Source organism: Anomaloglossus baeobatrachus, chromosome 6, assembly GCF_048569485.1.
Source record: "Anomaloglossus baeobatrachus isolate aAnoBae1 chromosome 6, aAnoBae1.hap1, whole genome shotgun sequence".
In the NCBI taxonomy this organism is placed as follows: domain Eukaryota; kingdom Metazoa; phylum Chordata; class Amphibia; order Anura; family Aromobatidae; genus Anomaloglossus; species Anomaloglossus baeobatrachus.
The window spans coordinates 421688526-421707133 of NC_134358.1; the positions used below are offsets into that span (position 1 = coordinate 421688526).

Consider the following 18608-nt stretch of genomic DNA (forward strand, 5'->3'; position numbering starts at 1 on the left):
CTTTGGCTGCCCGAGAAAGGGAGACGTTCCTGTCGAGGGACGTCGACTTCCTGTCCCATTTGCGAAGAATGTCCCATTTAAGTGGGCGCAGTTGAAACTGCGCAAAAGGAACTGCCTCCATTGCTGCCACCATCTTCCCTAGGAAGTGCATGAGGCGCCTCAGGGGGTGTGACTGACCTTGAAGGAGAGATTGCACCCCTGTCTGTAGTGAACGCTGTTTGTTCAGCGGAAGCTTCACTATCGCTGAGAGAGTATGAAACTCCATGCCAAGATATGTCAGTGATTGGGCCGGTGTCAGATTTGACTTTGGGAAATTGATGATCCACCCGAAACTCTGGAGAGTTTCCAGAGCAGTGTTCAGGCTGTGTTGGCATGCCCCTTGAGAGGGCGCCTTGACAAGCAGATCGTCTAAGTAAGGGATCACCGAGTGTCCCTGAGAGTGTAGGATTGCCACCACTGTTGCCATGACCTTGGTGAAGACCCGTGGGGCTGTCGCCAGGCCAAAAGGCAGTGCCACGAACTGAAGGTGTTCGTCCCCTATGGCGAAACGCAGGAAGCGTTGATGCTCTGGTGCAATCGGTACGTGGAGATAAGCATCTTTGATGTCTATTGATGCCAGGAAATCTCCTTGGGACATTGAGGCGATGACGGAGCGGAAAGATTCCATCCGGAACCGCCTGGTTTTCACATGCTTGTTGAGCAGTTTTAGGTCCAGAACAGGACGGAAGGATCCGTCCTTTTTTGGCACCACGAACAAGTTGGAGTAAAAACCGTGACCCCGTTGCTGAAGAGGAACAGGGATCACCACTCCTTCCGCCTTCAGAGTGCACACCGCCTGCAGAAGAGCCTCGGCTCTGTCGGGGGGCGGAGATGTTCTGAAGAATCGAGACGGAGGACGAGAGCTGAACTCTATCCTGTAACCTTGAGATAGAATGTCTCTCACCCATCGGTCTTTTACTTGTGGCAGCCAGGCGTCGCAAAAGCGGGAGAGCCTGCCACCGACCGAGGATGCGGTTTGAGGAGGCCGAAAGTCATGAGGAAGCCGCTTTGGGAGCGGTTCCTCCGGCGGTCTTTTTAGGACGTGACTTAGACCGCCATGCATCGGAGTTCCTCTGATCTTTCTGAGGCCTTTTGGACGAGGAAAATTGAGACCTGCCCGCGGTCCGAAAGGACCGAAACCTCGATTGTACCTTCCGTGGTTGAGGTCTGTTTGGTTTGGACTGGGGTAAGGATGAATCCTTTCCCTTGGATTGTTTAATGATTTCATCCAATCGCTCACCAAACAAGCGGTCGCCAGACAATGGCAAACCGGTTAAAAACTTTTTGGAAGCAGAGTCTGCCTTCCATTCACGTAGCCACATGGCTCTGCGGAGTACCACCGAATTGGCGGATGCCACCGCCGTACGGCTCGCCGAGTCCAGGATAGCATTAATGGCGTAGGACGCAAACGCCGACGCCTGAGTGGTTAAGGACACCACTTGCGGGGCAGATGTACGTGTTAGTGCATTGATCTGCGCCTGACAAGCTGAGATAGCTTGGAGTGCCCATACGGCTGCGAATGCTGGAGCAAAAGACGCGCCGATAGCTTCATAGATGGATTTCAACCATAGTTCCATCTGTCTGTCAGTGGCATCTTTGAGTGAAGCCCCATCTTCCACTGCAACTATGGATCTAGCCGCCAGTCTGGAGATTGGAGGACCCACCTTAGGACACTGAGTCCAGCCCTTGACAACCTCGGGGGGAAGGGATAACGTGTGTCCTTAAGGCGCTTGGAAAAACGCTTGTCTGTACAGTCCCGATTTTTCTGAATTGCCTCTCTGAAGTCTGAGTGATCCAGAAACATATTTAATGTACGCTTGGGAAACCTGAAACGGAATTTCTCCTGAGAAGCAGACTCCTCAATTGGAGGAGCTGGGGGAGAAATATCCAACACCTGATTGATGGTCGCTATAAGATCATTCACTACTGCGTCACCTTCAGGTGTATCTAGGTTGAGAGCGGCTTCAGGATCAGAATCCTGATCTGATACCTCCGCTTCATCCTCCAGAGAGTCCCCCTGCTGGGACCCTGAACAGTGTGATGAAGTGGAGGGAATTTCCCAGCGACCCCGCTTGGGTGGTCTGGGACTGCGGTCCGTGTTAGAGACCTCACCCTGGGACCTATGGGTTACCCCAGGGGCACATTGCTGTTCCAATTGAGGGGGACCAGGGGTCAAGGATTGGACAGCGCCCGGGGCCTGGATCACCGGTCTGAACTGTAATGCTTCCAGTATTTTAGCAGACCATTTGTCCATATTCTCAGACAGTTTGTCAGCAAAGGCTGCAAACTCCGTCCCTGTCACCTGGACAGTGGTAGCAGGTGGTTCTACCTGGGCCACCAGCTCCGGCTGAGTAAGTGCTACAGGGGCCAAGCATTGCACACAATGAGGGTCAGTGGAACCTGCCGGTAGTACAGCTTTACATGAGGTACAGGTTGCAAAGTACTCCTGTGCTTTGGCACCCTTGCCTTTTGATGACATGTTGTCTCCTCTGAGAACAACAGGAGGGTATATAGCCACAAAACAATAGAGCGACCGCACAGTGCAAATGTATACCTATATATATATATATACACTTCGGTACTCTGTGGGGCCAGCACCACAGGTGCTGCTTACCGACCGCTCAGAGCGGTTGTGTGATCACCAGATTCCCTGCCTGGGTCTCCCTGTGTTGTCTCTCCCCTCCAGCGTCTGAATCGCTGACAGGAATGGCTGCCGGCGTTCTGTGGGGAGGAGGGAACCGTGGGCGTGCCCAAGAAAAGTGCGGGAATCCAGTGCCCCAGTGTACTGAGTGAGGAGGGAGGAGGATACTAATGTATGCTCCAGCCCTCAGCGCTGACGATCTGTGCAGCGTCCCGCCCTTCCCCTGACTGGCAGGCCTGTGGGCGGGAATATACGACACTAGGCCGCAGAAGCCGGGGACTAAAGTTATAAGCGCGGCCGGCAATGAGCGCGGTCGCGCGGTAGTCCCCGGCGCACTAACACACCCAGCAGTGCTGCGATGTGTATGACACAAGCGCTCCATGCGCGGTAGTCCCCGGCGCACTAACACACCCAGCAGTGCTGCAATGTGTATGGCACAAGCGCTCCATGCGCGGTAGTCCCCGGCGCACTAACACACCCAGCAGTGCTGTAATGAGTATGGCACCAGCGCTCCATGCGCGGTCCCCACGGGGACACAGAGTACCTCATAGTAGCAGGGCCTTGTCCCTGACGATACCCAGCTCCTATCCTGCAGATTCCCAGAGGCTGCGGAGGGAGCACGGTCCCAGTGCCTGGAGACCGATCCGGATCCCACTGCTGCTGCTGACTAAGTTGTGGAGCTTATGCGTGGATGTCTGCCTCCTTCGCACAAAGCATAAAAACTGAGGAGCCCGTGAGCACGGGGGGTGTATAGGCAGAAGGGGAGGGGCGTTACACTTTTAGTGTAATACTTTGTGTGGCCTCCGGAGGCATAGCTATACACCCAATTGTCTGGGTCTCCCAATGGAGCGACAAAGAAACAATTGTATTAAATATTCATTAAAATACTCCCAATCTAAAAACTTCGGGGTCATACCCAGTAGTTCAACACTAGACAAAAAGTCGTGATTGTGAATAGTGTATAAGGTCCTAAAAATAGGGCAGTAGGCCAAGGGTGTGCGCCCCCCGTTCGTGATTTTTAGGGGGTATCGCAATATGGGATGGAGGGACCTAGTGTTCCCTAATGTTTATCCCTACCTGGCAACGGAGGTGAATACACCTTAAAGTTTTTGGGTGCCCCCGTTCCTCGGTGGCTAGCCCTAAATGCCCCTGTCACTATTCCTGGCCTATAACCACCACCAGTGCATTGTGTTGGGGTGATTAAGTGGTCATGCGTCAAAAGTCCTATGTCAAGACCTTATATAAATCAAACACAGATATTGTACATCACCAGTATTCCAGTTATATAGTTTCAAACACTATCCGCCCTCAATCATTAATTCAGCTAGTACATCATATTGTTGAGGGAGATATCAAAGGGATTTCTGGGGAGATGAAAAAAGGTCTTGACAGAAGGTATGATAGGCCCAACTGTCCTAGTACTTATCTTGCCAGGACTGTTATTACTCCCATTGCTCCCGACGCGTTTCTCCCCAATATAGTGGGGTTCATCAGGGGAGATGTAAATTGCAAGTTGTCACTATCCAAATTAGGCCATCAATCTCATGCTTCCATATATCCTTCCTATAATTAGGTCGTTTTCAGTTACCCTGTGGGGGTCCGGCTGCTGTCCTGGATTACCCCGTCACGTGCTGATTGTAATGGTGAAAATCTCCTCCCAGATCAACAATGCATCATAAGGGAGGGTCTGAAAACAGTGAGTGCTTGGAATAGCAGCGTTTCACTGTGGCAATGACTCACCATTACAATCAGCACGTGACGGGGTAATCCAGGACAGCAGCCGGACCCCAACACAAATGCACTGGTGGTGGTTATAGGCCAGGAATAGTGACAGGGGCATTTAGGGCTAGCCACCGAGGAACGGGGGCACCCAAAAACTTTAAGGTGTATTCACCTCCGTTGCCAGGTAGGGATAAACATTAGGGAACACTAGGTCCCTCCATATTGCGATACCCCCTAAAAATCACGAACGGGGGGCGCACGCCCTTGGCCTACTGCCCTATTTTTAGGACCTTATACACTATTCACAATCACGACTTTTTGTCTAGTGTTGAACTACTGGGTATGACCCCAAAGTTTTTAGATTGGAAGTATTTTAATGAATATTTAATAAAATTGTTTTTTTAGAGGTTTTTCATGGTTATATGGTAGTATATCCTCTATTCTAGATACAAATTATATGGTTTTGATTACTTTATTATGGGCAGCAGCATGAGGGGCATATCTAACACAGGGGAGATGTGCCATCTATAGTGGCCATGGGCAGCACACATGGGGGCCATATCTAACACAGGGGAGATGTGTCATCTATAGTGGCCATGGGCAGCACACATGGGGGGCATATTTAACACAGGGGAGATGTGCCATCTATAGGGGCCATGGACAGCACACATGGGGGCCATATCAAACACAGGGGAGATGTGCCATCTATAGGGGCCATGGACAGCACACATGGGGGCCATATCAAACACAGGGGAGGTGTACCATCTATAGGGGCCATGGGCAGCACAGGGGGACATGTCCAGATTAAGGGGGGCTAACTTTAGGATGGTGGTCTATGAGGGACATATACCCTATATGATTTGTTAGACAGACACTGGCATTATAAGATGGACCCCATTTAACATTAAAAAAAAAAAATTCTCTTTTCCTTCACCAAATTTGGGGGTGCGTCTTATAATCAGGTGTGTCTTATAAAGCGAAAAATATGGTACTTACCCTATCCCAGCTAAACGATAGGCCAATTCTTTCTAGCTGCTGCCTCATGTGCTCAATATTGCTGCAAAATACAATCACACAACAAGGATTAAATGCAAATATCTGCCCAGGTAATAGCAGGTTTTCATTTATGCAACTGTCATTATAATCCTCCGGTGTGGTAATGAAACACTGGAGAGAAACTGATGCTGGAGTTGACCTCCAAGATTTTTATGGGATTGTTCCCAATCATCTGACACATCCATTTGGATCGGTCTCAAAGCTATATCAAAAATGAATAATATATATATCTATATATATATAATTGCCTTATTCTGTCTGTCTGTCTGTCTGTCTGTCTTGCTCCAAAATTGTGTCCTTACGGTGACACAAAGCTGATTGGCCGCTGGGCTCGCCATGGCCCCGCCCCACCCGCACGGATTGGCCGCTCGCCCAGGCTGCGCCCCCACACGGATTGGCCGGCCGCTCGCCCAGGCTCCCCCCCCCACAGATTGGCCTCTCGCCCCGGCACCCTGCAGGCATTGGCAACTCGGCCACGCCCCGCCCCCCTCACGCAATGCACGCTAGCTCTGGCCCCCCCCCCCCACGCATTCCCCGAACCGACACGGAGCTATGACTCCCAGGTGAGTACTGTACCCCCGGGAGTCGACATCAGCGTACGCCGCCAAACCAGCCGACACAAACCCTCGCATTGCTGGGGCTGGCCGGCATATGCTGGTGTGGGCTCCCGTGCGAGCGGGGGACGAGATACGCTGGTAACCATGGTAGCATAGTTACCAGCGCATCAAGGTCCTGCAGCGGCGGAACATACACACACGCACACACATAACAGCACACACACACACACACATCAGATCACACTCACTCTCACACACACCTCACACACACATCACATCGCATCCACACACTCACAACATCCTGGGATATCGCTTGCTTCTCGGCGGCGATACTGTGCTGTGAGCTTCCAGGACCTGCCGGAGGATCACATGGCCAGAAGCATGTGGTATCTCCGGATGTTGTGAGTGTGAGCGCGTATGTGTAATATCGTCAATGTGTGTGTGCGTGAGTGTATGCGATCGGGTGTGTGTGAGTGTATCCGATCGGGGGTGTGTGTGAGTGTATGCGATCGGGTGTGTGTGTGTGTGAGTGTATGCGATCGGATCTGTGAGTGTCGGCAGAGGAGCACAGCGTGCTGGAGGAGGCTGGGAAGAGAGAGGCTGATCCTGGGGAAGGCTGGGATGGGGAGGCTGAGAGAAGAGAGGCTGATGCTGGGGGAGGCTGATGCTGGGAGGGGAGAGGCTGATGCTGGGAGGAGAGAGGCTGATGCTGGGAGGAGAGAGGCTGATGCTGGGGGAGGCTGAGGCTGGGGTAGGCTGGGAGGAGAGAGGCTGATGCTAGGAAGAGAGAGGCTGATGCTGGGAGGAGAGAGGCTGATGCTGGGGGAGGCTGATGCTGGGGGAGGCTGAGGCTGGGGTAGGCTGGGAGGAGAGCGGCTGATGCTGGGGACAGAAAAGGCTGATGCTGGGAGGAGAGAGGCTGATGCTGGGAGGAGAGAGGCTGATGCTGGGAGGAAAGAGGCTGATGCTGGGAGGAAAGAGGCTGAGGCTGGGGTAGGCTGGGAGGAGAGAGGCTGATGCTGGGAGGAGAGAGGCTGATGCTGGGAGGAGAGAGGCTGATGCTAGGGACAGAAAAGGCTGATGCTGGGAGGAGAGAGGCTGATGCTGGGGACAGAAAATGCTGATGCTGGGAGGAGAGAGGCTGATGCTGGGATGAGAGAGGCTGATGCTGGGGACAGAGAGGCTGATGCTGGGGACAGAGAGGCTGATGCTGGGAGGTGAGAGGCTGATGCTGCGGGTAGAGAGGCTGATGCTGGGAGGAGAGAGGCTGATGCTGCGGGCAGAGAGGCTGATGCTGCGGGTAGAGAGGCTGATGCTGCGGGTAGAGAGGCTGATGCTGGTGCAGCATGGGGGATGGAGCACGATGGGGGGTGCGCAGCATGGGGGATGGAGCACGTTTGGGAGTGCGCAGCATGGCAGATGGAGCACGTTTAGGAGTGCGCAGCATGGCGGATGGAGCACGTTTGGGAGTGCGCAGCATGGCGGATGGAGCACGTTTGGGAGTGCGCAGCATGGCGGATGGAGCACGTTTGGGAGTGCGCAGCATGGTGGCGGATGGACCACGTTTGGGAGTGCGCAGCATGGGGGATGCAGCACGATGGGGAGTGCGGAGTATGGTGGATGGAGCACGTTTGGGAGTGCGCAGCATGGCGGATGGACCACGTTTGGGAGTGCGCAGCATGGCGGATGGAGCACGTTTGGGAGTGTGCAGCATGGGAGATGGAGCACGATGGGGGGTGCGCAGCATAGGGGATGGAGCACGATGGGGAGTGCGCTGCATGGGGAATGGAGCACGATAGGGAGTGCGGAGTATGGCGGATGGAGCACGTTTGGGAGTGCGCAGCATGGCGGATGGAGCACGTTTGGGAGTGCGCAGCATGGCGGATGGAGCACGTTTGGGAGTGCGCAGCATGGCGGATGGAGCACGTTTGGGAGTGCGCAGCATGGGAGATGGAGCACGATGGGGAGTGCGCTGCATGGGGGATGGAGCACGATGGGGAGTGCGCTGCATGGGGGATGGAGCACAATGGGAAGTGCACACCTCCCCCCAACACACACACACCCACACACACACGCGCGCGCACTGCACAACACACCACACACACACACTGGGAACCACAAACAACTGACCTACACAGACACCCACACACACAACACCCAACACACAAACACCGCGGCACACACAAATATACGCACATACCGCACAACACACACATTGCACAAAACATACCTCCCCCCAAAACACACCACACACACACAAACCGCGCAACACACACAACGCTACAGACACACAGCGCTCCACAAACAACGCAACACACGCAACACACATACAACACCGCTCTCACCCCCCACCACACCCAGACAACACCCAGAACATGTACAGCCCCTACACAAACACTTGGTAACTACACACAACAACATCTATATATATATATATATAACAAAAATCATACATGAACTACACAATACGTAAATTCTAGAATACCCGATGCGTAGAATCGGGCCACCTTCTAGCATATATATATATATATATATATATATATATATATATATATATATATATATAAAACTATCTATCTATCTCTATCTAGATAGGTCAATGGTAAATAGTGCAAGGGTTGTGGATATAAATGCAGCCTAGCGGAAAATATATAAGAACCAACACAAGAAAAACTGAGAAAGGTCAATATAAATAATGATACTTGATCACTTGAAATATGTGACAAACTAGTTGCAAAGAATGGGGTGTCGCTGCACATCAAAAAGACATTTCCCAAATATCCAAAAAATGTTTGGTCTGTTGTATACAACAATAGCAGTAAAAAGTTACGAACAGATGCAATAGAGTTGGTAATGTTAGATAGGCACTAGCTATATATGATATATCTAGGTTTAAGGCTATGTGCGCACTTACCGGATTTTGCCGCGGATTTTCCGCGGATTTGCTTCATGTTTCGCTGCAGAAAATGTTCATAACATCTCTGCAGTGAATCACCAGCAAATCCTATGGAGAAAAAAAATCCTGTGCGCACTGGGCGGAATTTGACAGCTGCATGTTTTGCTGCGGGAATCCCGCAGCAAAAACAATTGCATGTCACTTCTTTTCCGCACATCGCTGCGGGATTTCACTCCATTGACTCCAATGTTAATCATGAAATCCCGCAGGGAATAACGCAGGCAGCAAATTCTGTGCGGTTCACTGCGTTTTCCTGCGTTATTCCATGTGGTATTTCGCGGTTTACCTCCGGTAATGTACATCGCTTGTCTGCGGTTTTGCAGGGAAGTGATGTCATTACAGGAAGAGGAAGCCGTGCAGAGTAAACACACACATCACAGACACAGAACACATCACAGACATAGAACACATAGACACATAGAACACACATAGAAAGAAAACGGAAATATAGAAAACAAAGAACGTGGGCTCCGCTGCATATTTACCTTCCAGCCGAGGTAAGCACACAGCGGCGGCCCGGTATTCTCAGGCTGGGGAGGGAGAGGGGCAAGGTTAATGTCCCCCGCCTCACTCCCCCTCCGGCAGCCGAGAATATCAGCCGCAGCTGCCCCGGGACTGTCGCATGCATTATGCGGCAGGACCGGCGTGTCCTCGGCTCTTCTTGCCACCGTGTAGCAGTGACAGCAAGGTAATACAAGGGGTTAATGATGGTGGGGGACCACCGCCATTAACTCCAGGCTTGATCATGGCAGCGTCTATGAGACAGCTGACATGATCAACCCGTAAGTAAAGTGAAAAAAACACAGACACCGAAAAATCCTTTATTTTAAATAAAACAAACAAGCCTCGTTCACCATTTTATTAACCCCTCCCGCACCAAAGCTCCGGCGTAATCCACAGCTCCGGCGTAATCCACAGCTCCTGCGCTGCTTCCATCCAGCCGCGACTGTCACAGACTCAGCGCTGAATGAAAGCAGCAGACAGCAGAGGTAATTACCGGTCATTTCCCACGGCCGGTAATGTGAACTCACTGCCGACCGTGGGAAATGCAGCGATCTGTCATCTATCTATCTATCCCTCTGTCTGTCTATCTATCCCTCTATCTATTCTTCTGTCTATCTACTATCTCAGAATTAAATGACTTTTTTTTTTTTCAATGTGCTTTATTGCATTGAATGCAATAAAGCACATCCCAACCCGCACGCGGCAAAACCGCGGCAATACCGCGAATAATACCGCGGTAAAACCGCAGCAAACCGCATGCAGTTTTCGGGTGCGGTTTCCCGCGGTTTTTTACCGCGGGTGCGGTAATCTTTGAGAGCATGCGGAATTTTCTCGAGAAAATTCCATTTCCCAGTGCGCACAAGGTCTATAGGGAACCTGTCAGCAGAAATTTTGCACTAAACATAAAAGATTCCCCCTCTGCAGCTCCTGGGCTGCATTCTAGTAATGTTTCTGTTGTTCTTGTGCCCCCTTTCTGACCAAAATAAAGACTTTATAAAGTGGTACCTTTTTGTATGCAGATACTGTAAATGGTACACGGGTGCGGGCTGCCTGGTGTCCGTTATTCTGCCTTCTGCCGCTTTAGGCCGTCCCCAATCGCTCATTTCTATAGCTGTGGATGCCGCCCAGTGCTCCAGAGGTCCCTGTGCATGCCCAGTGCCTATCTCTCGTGGATGAGCACTGTGCCCAGTGTCACCGCTGCTTTAGATTATGGGCGGTGCTTTGATTTTCATTACCAAGTAACCGCCCATAATCGTGTGACAGCACTTTCCCCCTCTGCCTCCTTCGTTCTGCGCAAGCGCGGGCCTGCTGACCCCACGTTGATACCTCTTTGCCATCTTGCCCTGAGGCAGGAAATAGATGGGAGGAGCGCGGAGCAGGACGCCACCGATCAGGATTAGACGCAGGATTGTCCTGCTCCGCGCTCCTCCCATCTATTTCCTGCCTCAGGGCAAGATGGGAAAGAGGTAACGTGGGGTCAGCAGGCCCGCGCTTGCGCAGAATGAAGGAGGCAGAGGGGGAAAGCGCGGTCACTCGACGTTCTACCCAAAAAACGATCCACTCCCAAGCCAGGGGGGAAATCTGGGTTATAGAAAAGGGTTGAGAGGGGTCCTGGACCTTGAGAGAGATAGCCCCTGCCAACCTCTGCATCCCACATCCTCAGAGCAGCTGTTAAAAGGTCATCCTGAGGACCAAGTGAACCTCTGTTTTTTGAGTCAATCCAGGGGAGAAACTTAGAGAGGCCTCCCACTTAAGCCTCAGTATATCGTGCTTAGAATATTCCTTCCATTATTAGGACATATAAAAGGGGAAACAAGGAGCAACCCTGACGTGTTCCGTTATAAATATCTATCAGTGAGGACAACATACCATTGATTTTGACTCTGGCTGAGGGCCCCCTGTATAATGATATATATGATATATCTAAACAAGAAAAATCATTATTTAAAATTTTTGTATAGACATGCAAACAAAAAAGCGGTGTGTCAAGGTACTGAAAATGTAAACATAACCATAAAGTGCGTAGTGCCAAACTATAAATAGACATATATAGCTATATATAGCAGAAATGAACACCATCAATGCACAGGTGTGGAACTACAGCACTGTAAAACCATCATGTAAGTATACGCTGGGTTAATGCCATTAAGTACTGGAGAAATAATGGGCAAACAAAGATAACCGCCAGATCTCTAAACAGTTACTCAACATCCAGAAACGTACATTGGTATGCAAGAAGAGGACAAACTCATATAGACTATACCTGTGGCTGCATAGGTAAGGATGGTTGACCTCGGGGAGATCAACATCCAACATCCAACACCGCGGAGACACCATCACGTGTTTCTCAATGCAGTGACACTAGAACAAGGCCCCCTGGGAAAATATGCAAAACAAGAATGCCGCGGAGACACCATCACATGTTTCTCAACGCTGGCAGGAAACTAGCCAGGTCTTTCACCGGGAAGGAACAACCACGGGAAGGGCAGTCTCCAGTCAAAAGACCACCTATGCCAAACATGGTATCCATCCACAGACAGCTGTTTCGGAGTATTTGCCCCTCATCAGTGTGCAGTAGGAAACTGGCTAGTGGGAGCAATGCCTAGTAGAAGAATACATAGGTAAGGATGGTTGACCTCGGGGAGATCAACATCCAACACCGCGGAGACACCATCACATGTTTCTCAACGCAGTGACACTAGTACAAGGCCCCCTGGGAAAATATGCAAAACAAGACCTGTGGCTGGACCAGGGTATGTGCGTGACGCCCACCCTGACGCGCATTGTGGCATCACCTTCACCAAGGGGTCTTATTGTATAATTATATATAATAGCTCACAATATTATTAATAATATTGTGAGCTATTGTATATAATTATGCTGCCTTTTCTTCCTCTCTCAATTGTCTCCACCTGGGGTCTATATTGCCTCCACTTTTTTTCTGACCTCCTTATTTATTCATAATAAATATAGGATTTATTTATTGATTTTCTCCTCTTATGGTTTTCTTTAATTGTTCCTACCATATATAATGTCGCTCTTTGGAGCGAGCATTCCACAAGATGTGATTTTAGGAGGAACCTACCTCAACTGAGATGACTCCTGACTAGGGCTCAGCGGACCGGACTGTAAAAGTCCGGATCCGCGAGGTTTCAAAGATGCCAGGATTCGGCACTGGGGAAATTAAAGGAAAAATAAAGAAAACAAGAATTAAGCGAGCACATCATACTTACGGAGACTTGGTGTCATCGCGGCAAACTGCTTCCGGGTCGCATATTCACTTCCTTTACTGCGCAACAGGCTCATCGCATACACAGCTTTCCGTGGTTTCCCCACCCACCGGTCGTCCTGTCGTTTGTGATTGGGTGCAGTCAAACGCGCCCCCAGCCTGTAACAGTGTCTGCTTGCAGTCATTGCTCATTGCTGGTCATTCATTATCTGCACTCACAGTCGGCGGTCTTGATCTATGACCGCTCGCTGTGAGATTGAGTAGAGCTGGAAGCGGCGTGGGACCTCGTGTGGATTACGCCGGACATGGAGAGGTGTTTGGGGTTAATAAAGTGGTGAAAGAGGGTGTGTTTTTGTATTTTAAGGAAGGAGTGTGCCGCCATGACACAACCTCAGTGAGAACACCGCGCGCGCTCCTACCCCTCTTATCCCTTCCACAAACATTTTTAATCTCTGGATTCTGGTCCCCATAGACTTATATGTGTACCGGATTCCGGAGCAGATCGGGTTTGTTTTTTTTTTAAATTTAGGGTTTTTTTTTTAAATTTAGCAGGGACCCGCCAGTTCCGTTTTTTTGCGAGTTGGACCAGCTCTACTCCTGACCTTTTCTAAACCCTTATGTCTCATGATTCTTGTATTGAATAGCCAAAGCAGCCCCAACGAAGTGTCCAAACACCCACAATACAGCGTTGCTATAAAAGCTAATAGGGAAGCCCTGATACATACTCTTTATAGAAAAGAGGCATCAATTTACTCTTCTGACTATTTTAAATGACACATCTTTAAAGAAAAAAAAAAAATCAATTCTTTCTCTGTAGGACGATATTAAGACAGATCTGGGTAAACTGGAGCTCAATACTTTTACTTTTTAAGCTAAATCTCTTCAGAGACATCTTTGTTACCCATGTTCTCAGCCAGCACGAATCCCTCTTTTAAAAAATATATCACAATGTCTCGTAAAAAAAGAAATGATAAAATTGTCCTGGCATGCTGAGTGATGAGATTGTTTATGAAGCACAATGGTTACAAACATGGGGCTGGCTTCTTCATCTTGTCTTCGGAGTTCAGACACAATGCTCGAGACTGCTGCAATGGCTGCTCAGAGTCACACACAATACCCGAGCCTTGCAGGTGAACGCTGTCACTGTGAGTCATTCCGCTGTGTTCTTTATGCTCTGGAATAAAGCCGTGCCATGAAAAGACAACTTTCAATCCTATAAAGCATGGAGCATTGCAATCAAAAACCTTAACCTCAAAAAGGAAAGAAAAAAATGTTTTTTTCAGGCTCAGTAAATTAAAATCTAGTATAAGCATTGAAATAAACAATATAATCTGGTTCAAGGCAGCCAGGCAAATAAAAAAGCTAATTAATTCAGAACAATTAAAACTATAACAATTATTCAAAAACGTAATCTTTAGTACATTCACTGATCCGTGAAGTACAGGCTTCATTCACATGGGCACAGAATATGCAAACAGAATGAAGAACAGAAGGAACAATGCTGTACACCTGACCCTTTCAAGACCAGAGCTTTTCCAAAGGGTCTGTCCAGTACTTTTGTTGAGGAGGACCTTTTTATCAAATACTTAATTAACCTCTTGACAAGGGATTGCGGGAAATATGTCGATTTGCCTTACATAATTCAGGTTTCAGATCATACACATGACACAGATATAAAGATGGCCGCCATTTCCTGTTATCCACACCTTGCTTGGAATGCAAGGAATGTCCAGATGAAAGAAGACCACCATATAAGGGCAGACCCCTGGTCAAGCTAGAAGACCAACCCAAAGATCAGATGACATTACAGACCAAACCATCAGCATGGATCACTAAATGACATCCCTTCCATCGTCATGGTTTCATCCACTGGTCAGACCCGCCCATCAACAGCAACACGGATCTCCCCATTCGCTAGCCCATGAACTGTCCCACTAAATGGGCATATCTGAACTTGTGTACGCCCCTAGCCTATATCAAGAGGACGCATGAGTCTCCTCAGTCTGTTTGGTGCCATCTTTACTGTGACCAAGAAGAGACTTCATATCCGACTGTGTCTGGTGTGAATTCTTTTCTGCATGCACTTGGTATATACCAATTCGGCCAGGCAGTAGGCAACTAGTGATCTCTGGTTAAGAGTTCACCTTAACATTATTGGTGCCCAACGTGGAGCCAATAGACAGAGACACCTGAAATCCTGATGAACCGGCAACTGGAATGGCATGACGTGCTGGACACCCCAGGAAATTGATCACTTCCTAACGAGAGTACGGTAGGTCTGCTGATTTTTCATAATCTGTAGTCTTCCCGTGGTCTCGGTGGGGTGTGTGGCACTGATTGCCTGACTGTGTCCGGTTTGTTGGGGTATCTGTTGACGGGCAGACGGGTCTCACGGCTATTGGCTATATTAATCTCGTAAGAACCGTCACGTGTTCAGTTGCCTGCTGCCTGTTTGTCTCAAGGGGAGATTGACTTGTGGTTAAAAGAGCAAGTGGGTTTGTGAGCAGTGTCTGGAAATAAAAACGATATTGTCTGTCACATGGTTTGTGGTTGCCTGTGATATGGTTTGTGGGTTTTTTTGTAGTGCCAAGCTCAGACTGAGTGCAGAGCTTTTTGTAGTGCCAAGCTTAGACTGAGTGCAGAGCTAGATGTAAGTGCCAAGCTCAGACTGAGTGCAGAGCCAGATGTAAGTGCCAAGATCAGCTAGACTTAAGTGCAGAGCCATATGTAAGGGCCCAGCTTTGGCTAGACTGAGTGCAGAGCCTTATGTTATACATAAATCTAACCTTTTTAAAGTGTTTTCCTGGAGTGAATTGGCTGGTATAGCCATTGGTGTCTTTGTGAATTACAGAACGCAGAAATCAGACAGGGACCACATGACAGAGTAAGGAAGGATTTGGAAGTGTATGCTGCAAACCCTAGGCTTTCTTTAGTGTTTCAGTTGTGTCATCTCCCCATCTTTTTGTTTGTCTGTTATTCTTATCTTGGTATGCATAGAGAAAGATTGCTTGTTTGGTGTTGTTTAATTTGAGAGAAAGATGGAGAAATTGATGAAGTTGTGTGTAGTTGTAGTCGGAAAAAATTCGGAAACCATGTGCTATTTTTGGTTGCAGCCATTTTAGGTCAGATTTTAAAATGGTGGACGAAGCACATGGCTGAGGCATGATTGAAACAAAGACAGGAAGTGAGGGGGGGTTTGTGAAGACCATGTGCTCTGTAAATGTTTGAACAAAGACTGGGTGGACTATTATATACTTAGACAGAAAAATAAGGTTTTTTTATCTACAATTAGACTTAGATCGTGTGTGTGTATAAATATATATGTATAAGTACAGACTATAGAAAATGGGGAGACAGAGTTTGAGCAGATGTGAGGTCAGTTTTCCCTTTTCTCTGCCACATGTCCCTACAGATTTTAAAATGGTGGACGAAGCACATGGCTGAGGCATGATTGAGACAGAGACAGAGAGTGAGTAGGGGGATGTGCAATGGATTGGATGGAGTACTATATACTTAGACAGAAACATGAGTGTTTTTAACTGTAGTTGGATCAGGACGATAGATATCTGAATGTGTATATGAGATATATAAATGTATGTGTGGTGTGTATGTATAAAATCCAGACTATAGAATATAGGGGGAAATAGTTGAGAAAGAAAAAAAAAAAAAAAAAGTTTACCTTCCCCTCCCCCCACATGATGCTGCAATCCCAACAAAGAGAAGGAAATCACGTGATGTGGGGCCATTTTCTATAGGCCTCAGTGGAGCTGACAAAACTGCAGCCACTGAATAACATGAAGTGTTAGTAAATGTTTATAGCACTAAAAGATGGAAGATTGAATGATTGGGTAGTTGTGGAAAACACTTAATATAGATCCAGTGTGCAGGTTGGATTGAGTCAGGACAGTCAAAAGGAACAATATCTTATTAATTAGTAAGCAATAAAATTAGAAAAAAAACCTTTAAAACAACGTACCTTTGCAGTAGAGGTCATGATAAAAAAAGTAAATAATAAATATTTCCGTTATGGATCTGATAGATTTATCCTGAGAGTTACATGTTTTAAAAAATAAAAATAAACAAATAAATCAACAGAAGAAGGGAAATTTGACTTGTCTCCTGCAGCTGAAGAAGCCTCTTTCCATCTGGTTTTGGGGGGAGGCGCAATCTTAAAAACTTGTGGAACAGGGTTTTTTTTGTCTCCCCTTGGAATCTATTGTGAGAGCCGCCCAAGAGGAAAAAAAAAAAAAAAAAAAAGGGGCTTCCTGCATTTAATTCATTGCAAATTATATTGGAAAAAGGTCATTGACAATAGTTTTATTTTACTAATTTTATCCCAAAGAAATAAAAGTCAACTGTGGACATGTTTACATTCATTGATAGCTTTTCAAGCATAGAAGTCTGTTAGATAATTTTTCTATGGCAAATCAACATTTTGTTTTCCCACATGGCCAGTTTATTTGTTCTAGATTCTTTTATCCCTTCAAGTTATAGGACAGTATCACAAAAATGAACGCCCCTACATCCAATATCCAGAGGTTGTGCTACATTATAGTTAATAATAATAATAATAATTATTAATATATATTTATTAATAATTACAACAATTTATTTTAAGGAATGTGGATGATTTATGGAATTCTGTGTTTTATATTTAATGTATTGAATAATCTGCTTTCTTTTTATAGAAAGAATGATTGCAGTGCAGATTTCTGTGGTTCAAGCAAAGGTTATAAAAGCTATTGAAAAGGTTTTCCATTATTAAGTTACAGATAAAAACAATTTTTCTGCTGTTCCTGATTAGGTACAATCTATACAATGTGACTTTCATGCCTAAATGTAGAGCTCTGGGGCCACACACTTTTTGAATCTAATTATGTTTTGGATAATAGATTCAAAAAGGAGGGGAAGATGATGTGGAAAGTCACACGTATTATTTAAGGTTTTAATTTGTTCATCGATTGGGTTTTTTTTAATTAAGTTTTCTTTATATTTTTATCTGTAAGGAGGATACAGCAGACATACATATATCTCATGATTGCTCTGATGTAACAAGAATTGTCAGGTTTTGAACATGTCTCAGATGAGCCCATTGCTAATGCAGATTTTGAGTTTTTCTGTAGATCGATCCAGATACCAAGATGCTGGTTGATTCTGCACTGGATATGCTGAGCTACGCAACATGAGGTAATAAAAATCAAACCACTCCTCTCTCATCGGAATAGGAGAACGAGTTGAAGATTTGCGATCACTGTGGTTTGTAGAGCGGAAAGGGGTAAAATAGTCAAAATGTGGATATAGGCAGCAGCCGGAGGAGATGCTCGCACAGGTGCACAACAAAGAAGCAGTGAATGGGCCTAGAGTTGAGAGTCCTTTACTAATGCAGACCAGTACCAGTACCTCGGTGGCTCCTGTCACGTCGTCCGTGACATTGGTCACTCCTTGTGTTCTTAAATCCTAACAGGAACAAGCGATTCAGCAAGGAACGGCGTGTGAGACGCAGGGAGCCAGTGACTGAGGAAGGTCTGTGGATAAAGGGCGGTAAGCTTTCTCTGCCATGAGCGTTCTACTCAATAATGGCCCAGGTAACCCATGTGACAAAGGTGTTGGGATGGACAAGATATGGGCGGCACCACTGCTTCAGTACCCAGGTGGCCAGACACATCCAGTCTTGTAAGACGTGTGCCTATTAAGGTAGAAAAAACTGTAAAGACCTCGTAGAAACACCCCCCTCATCCGCTCTACTGCTCCGGTGATTGCAGATTAGTCATATACATCTACCATGAGTAGGTTTATATGAGTTTTGTGCGTGTTGAGTGAATTTCTTTTCAGGCCTGCTCTGAAACATATCCAGTGTGGAAAACGTTACTGCTGAAAAACTCATGGTGCTGGTGGTATGTAAAA

At 47.6% G+C, this 18608-nt stretch overlaps 1 protein-coding gene across 2 annotated transcripts in view; it reads right to left on the reverse strand.

The window, feature by feature from the left end:
* The window catches only part of LARS2 (leucyl-tRNA synthetase 2, mitochondrial), a 315249-nt gene that overhangs the window by 238059 nt on the left and 58582 nt on the right, over positions 1-18608 (reverse strand). For both annotated transcript variants that reach the window (XM_075316613.1, XM_075316614.1), the window contains exon 5: positions 5399-5459. In XM_075316613.1, coding sequence (XP_075172728.1) covers positions 5399-5459 — 61 coding nt within the window. The remainder of the gene's footprint in view (positions 1-5398; positions 5460-18608) is intronic.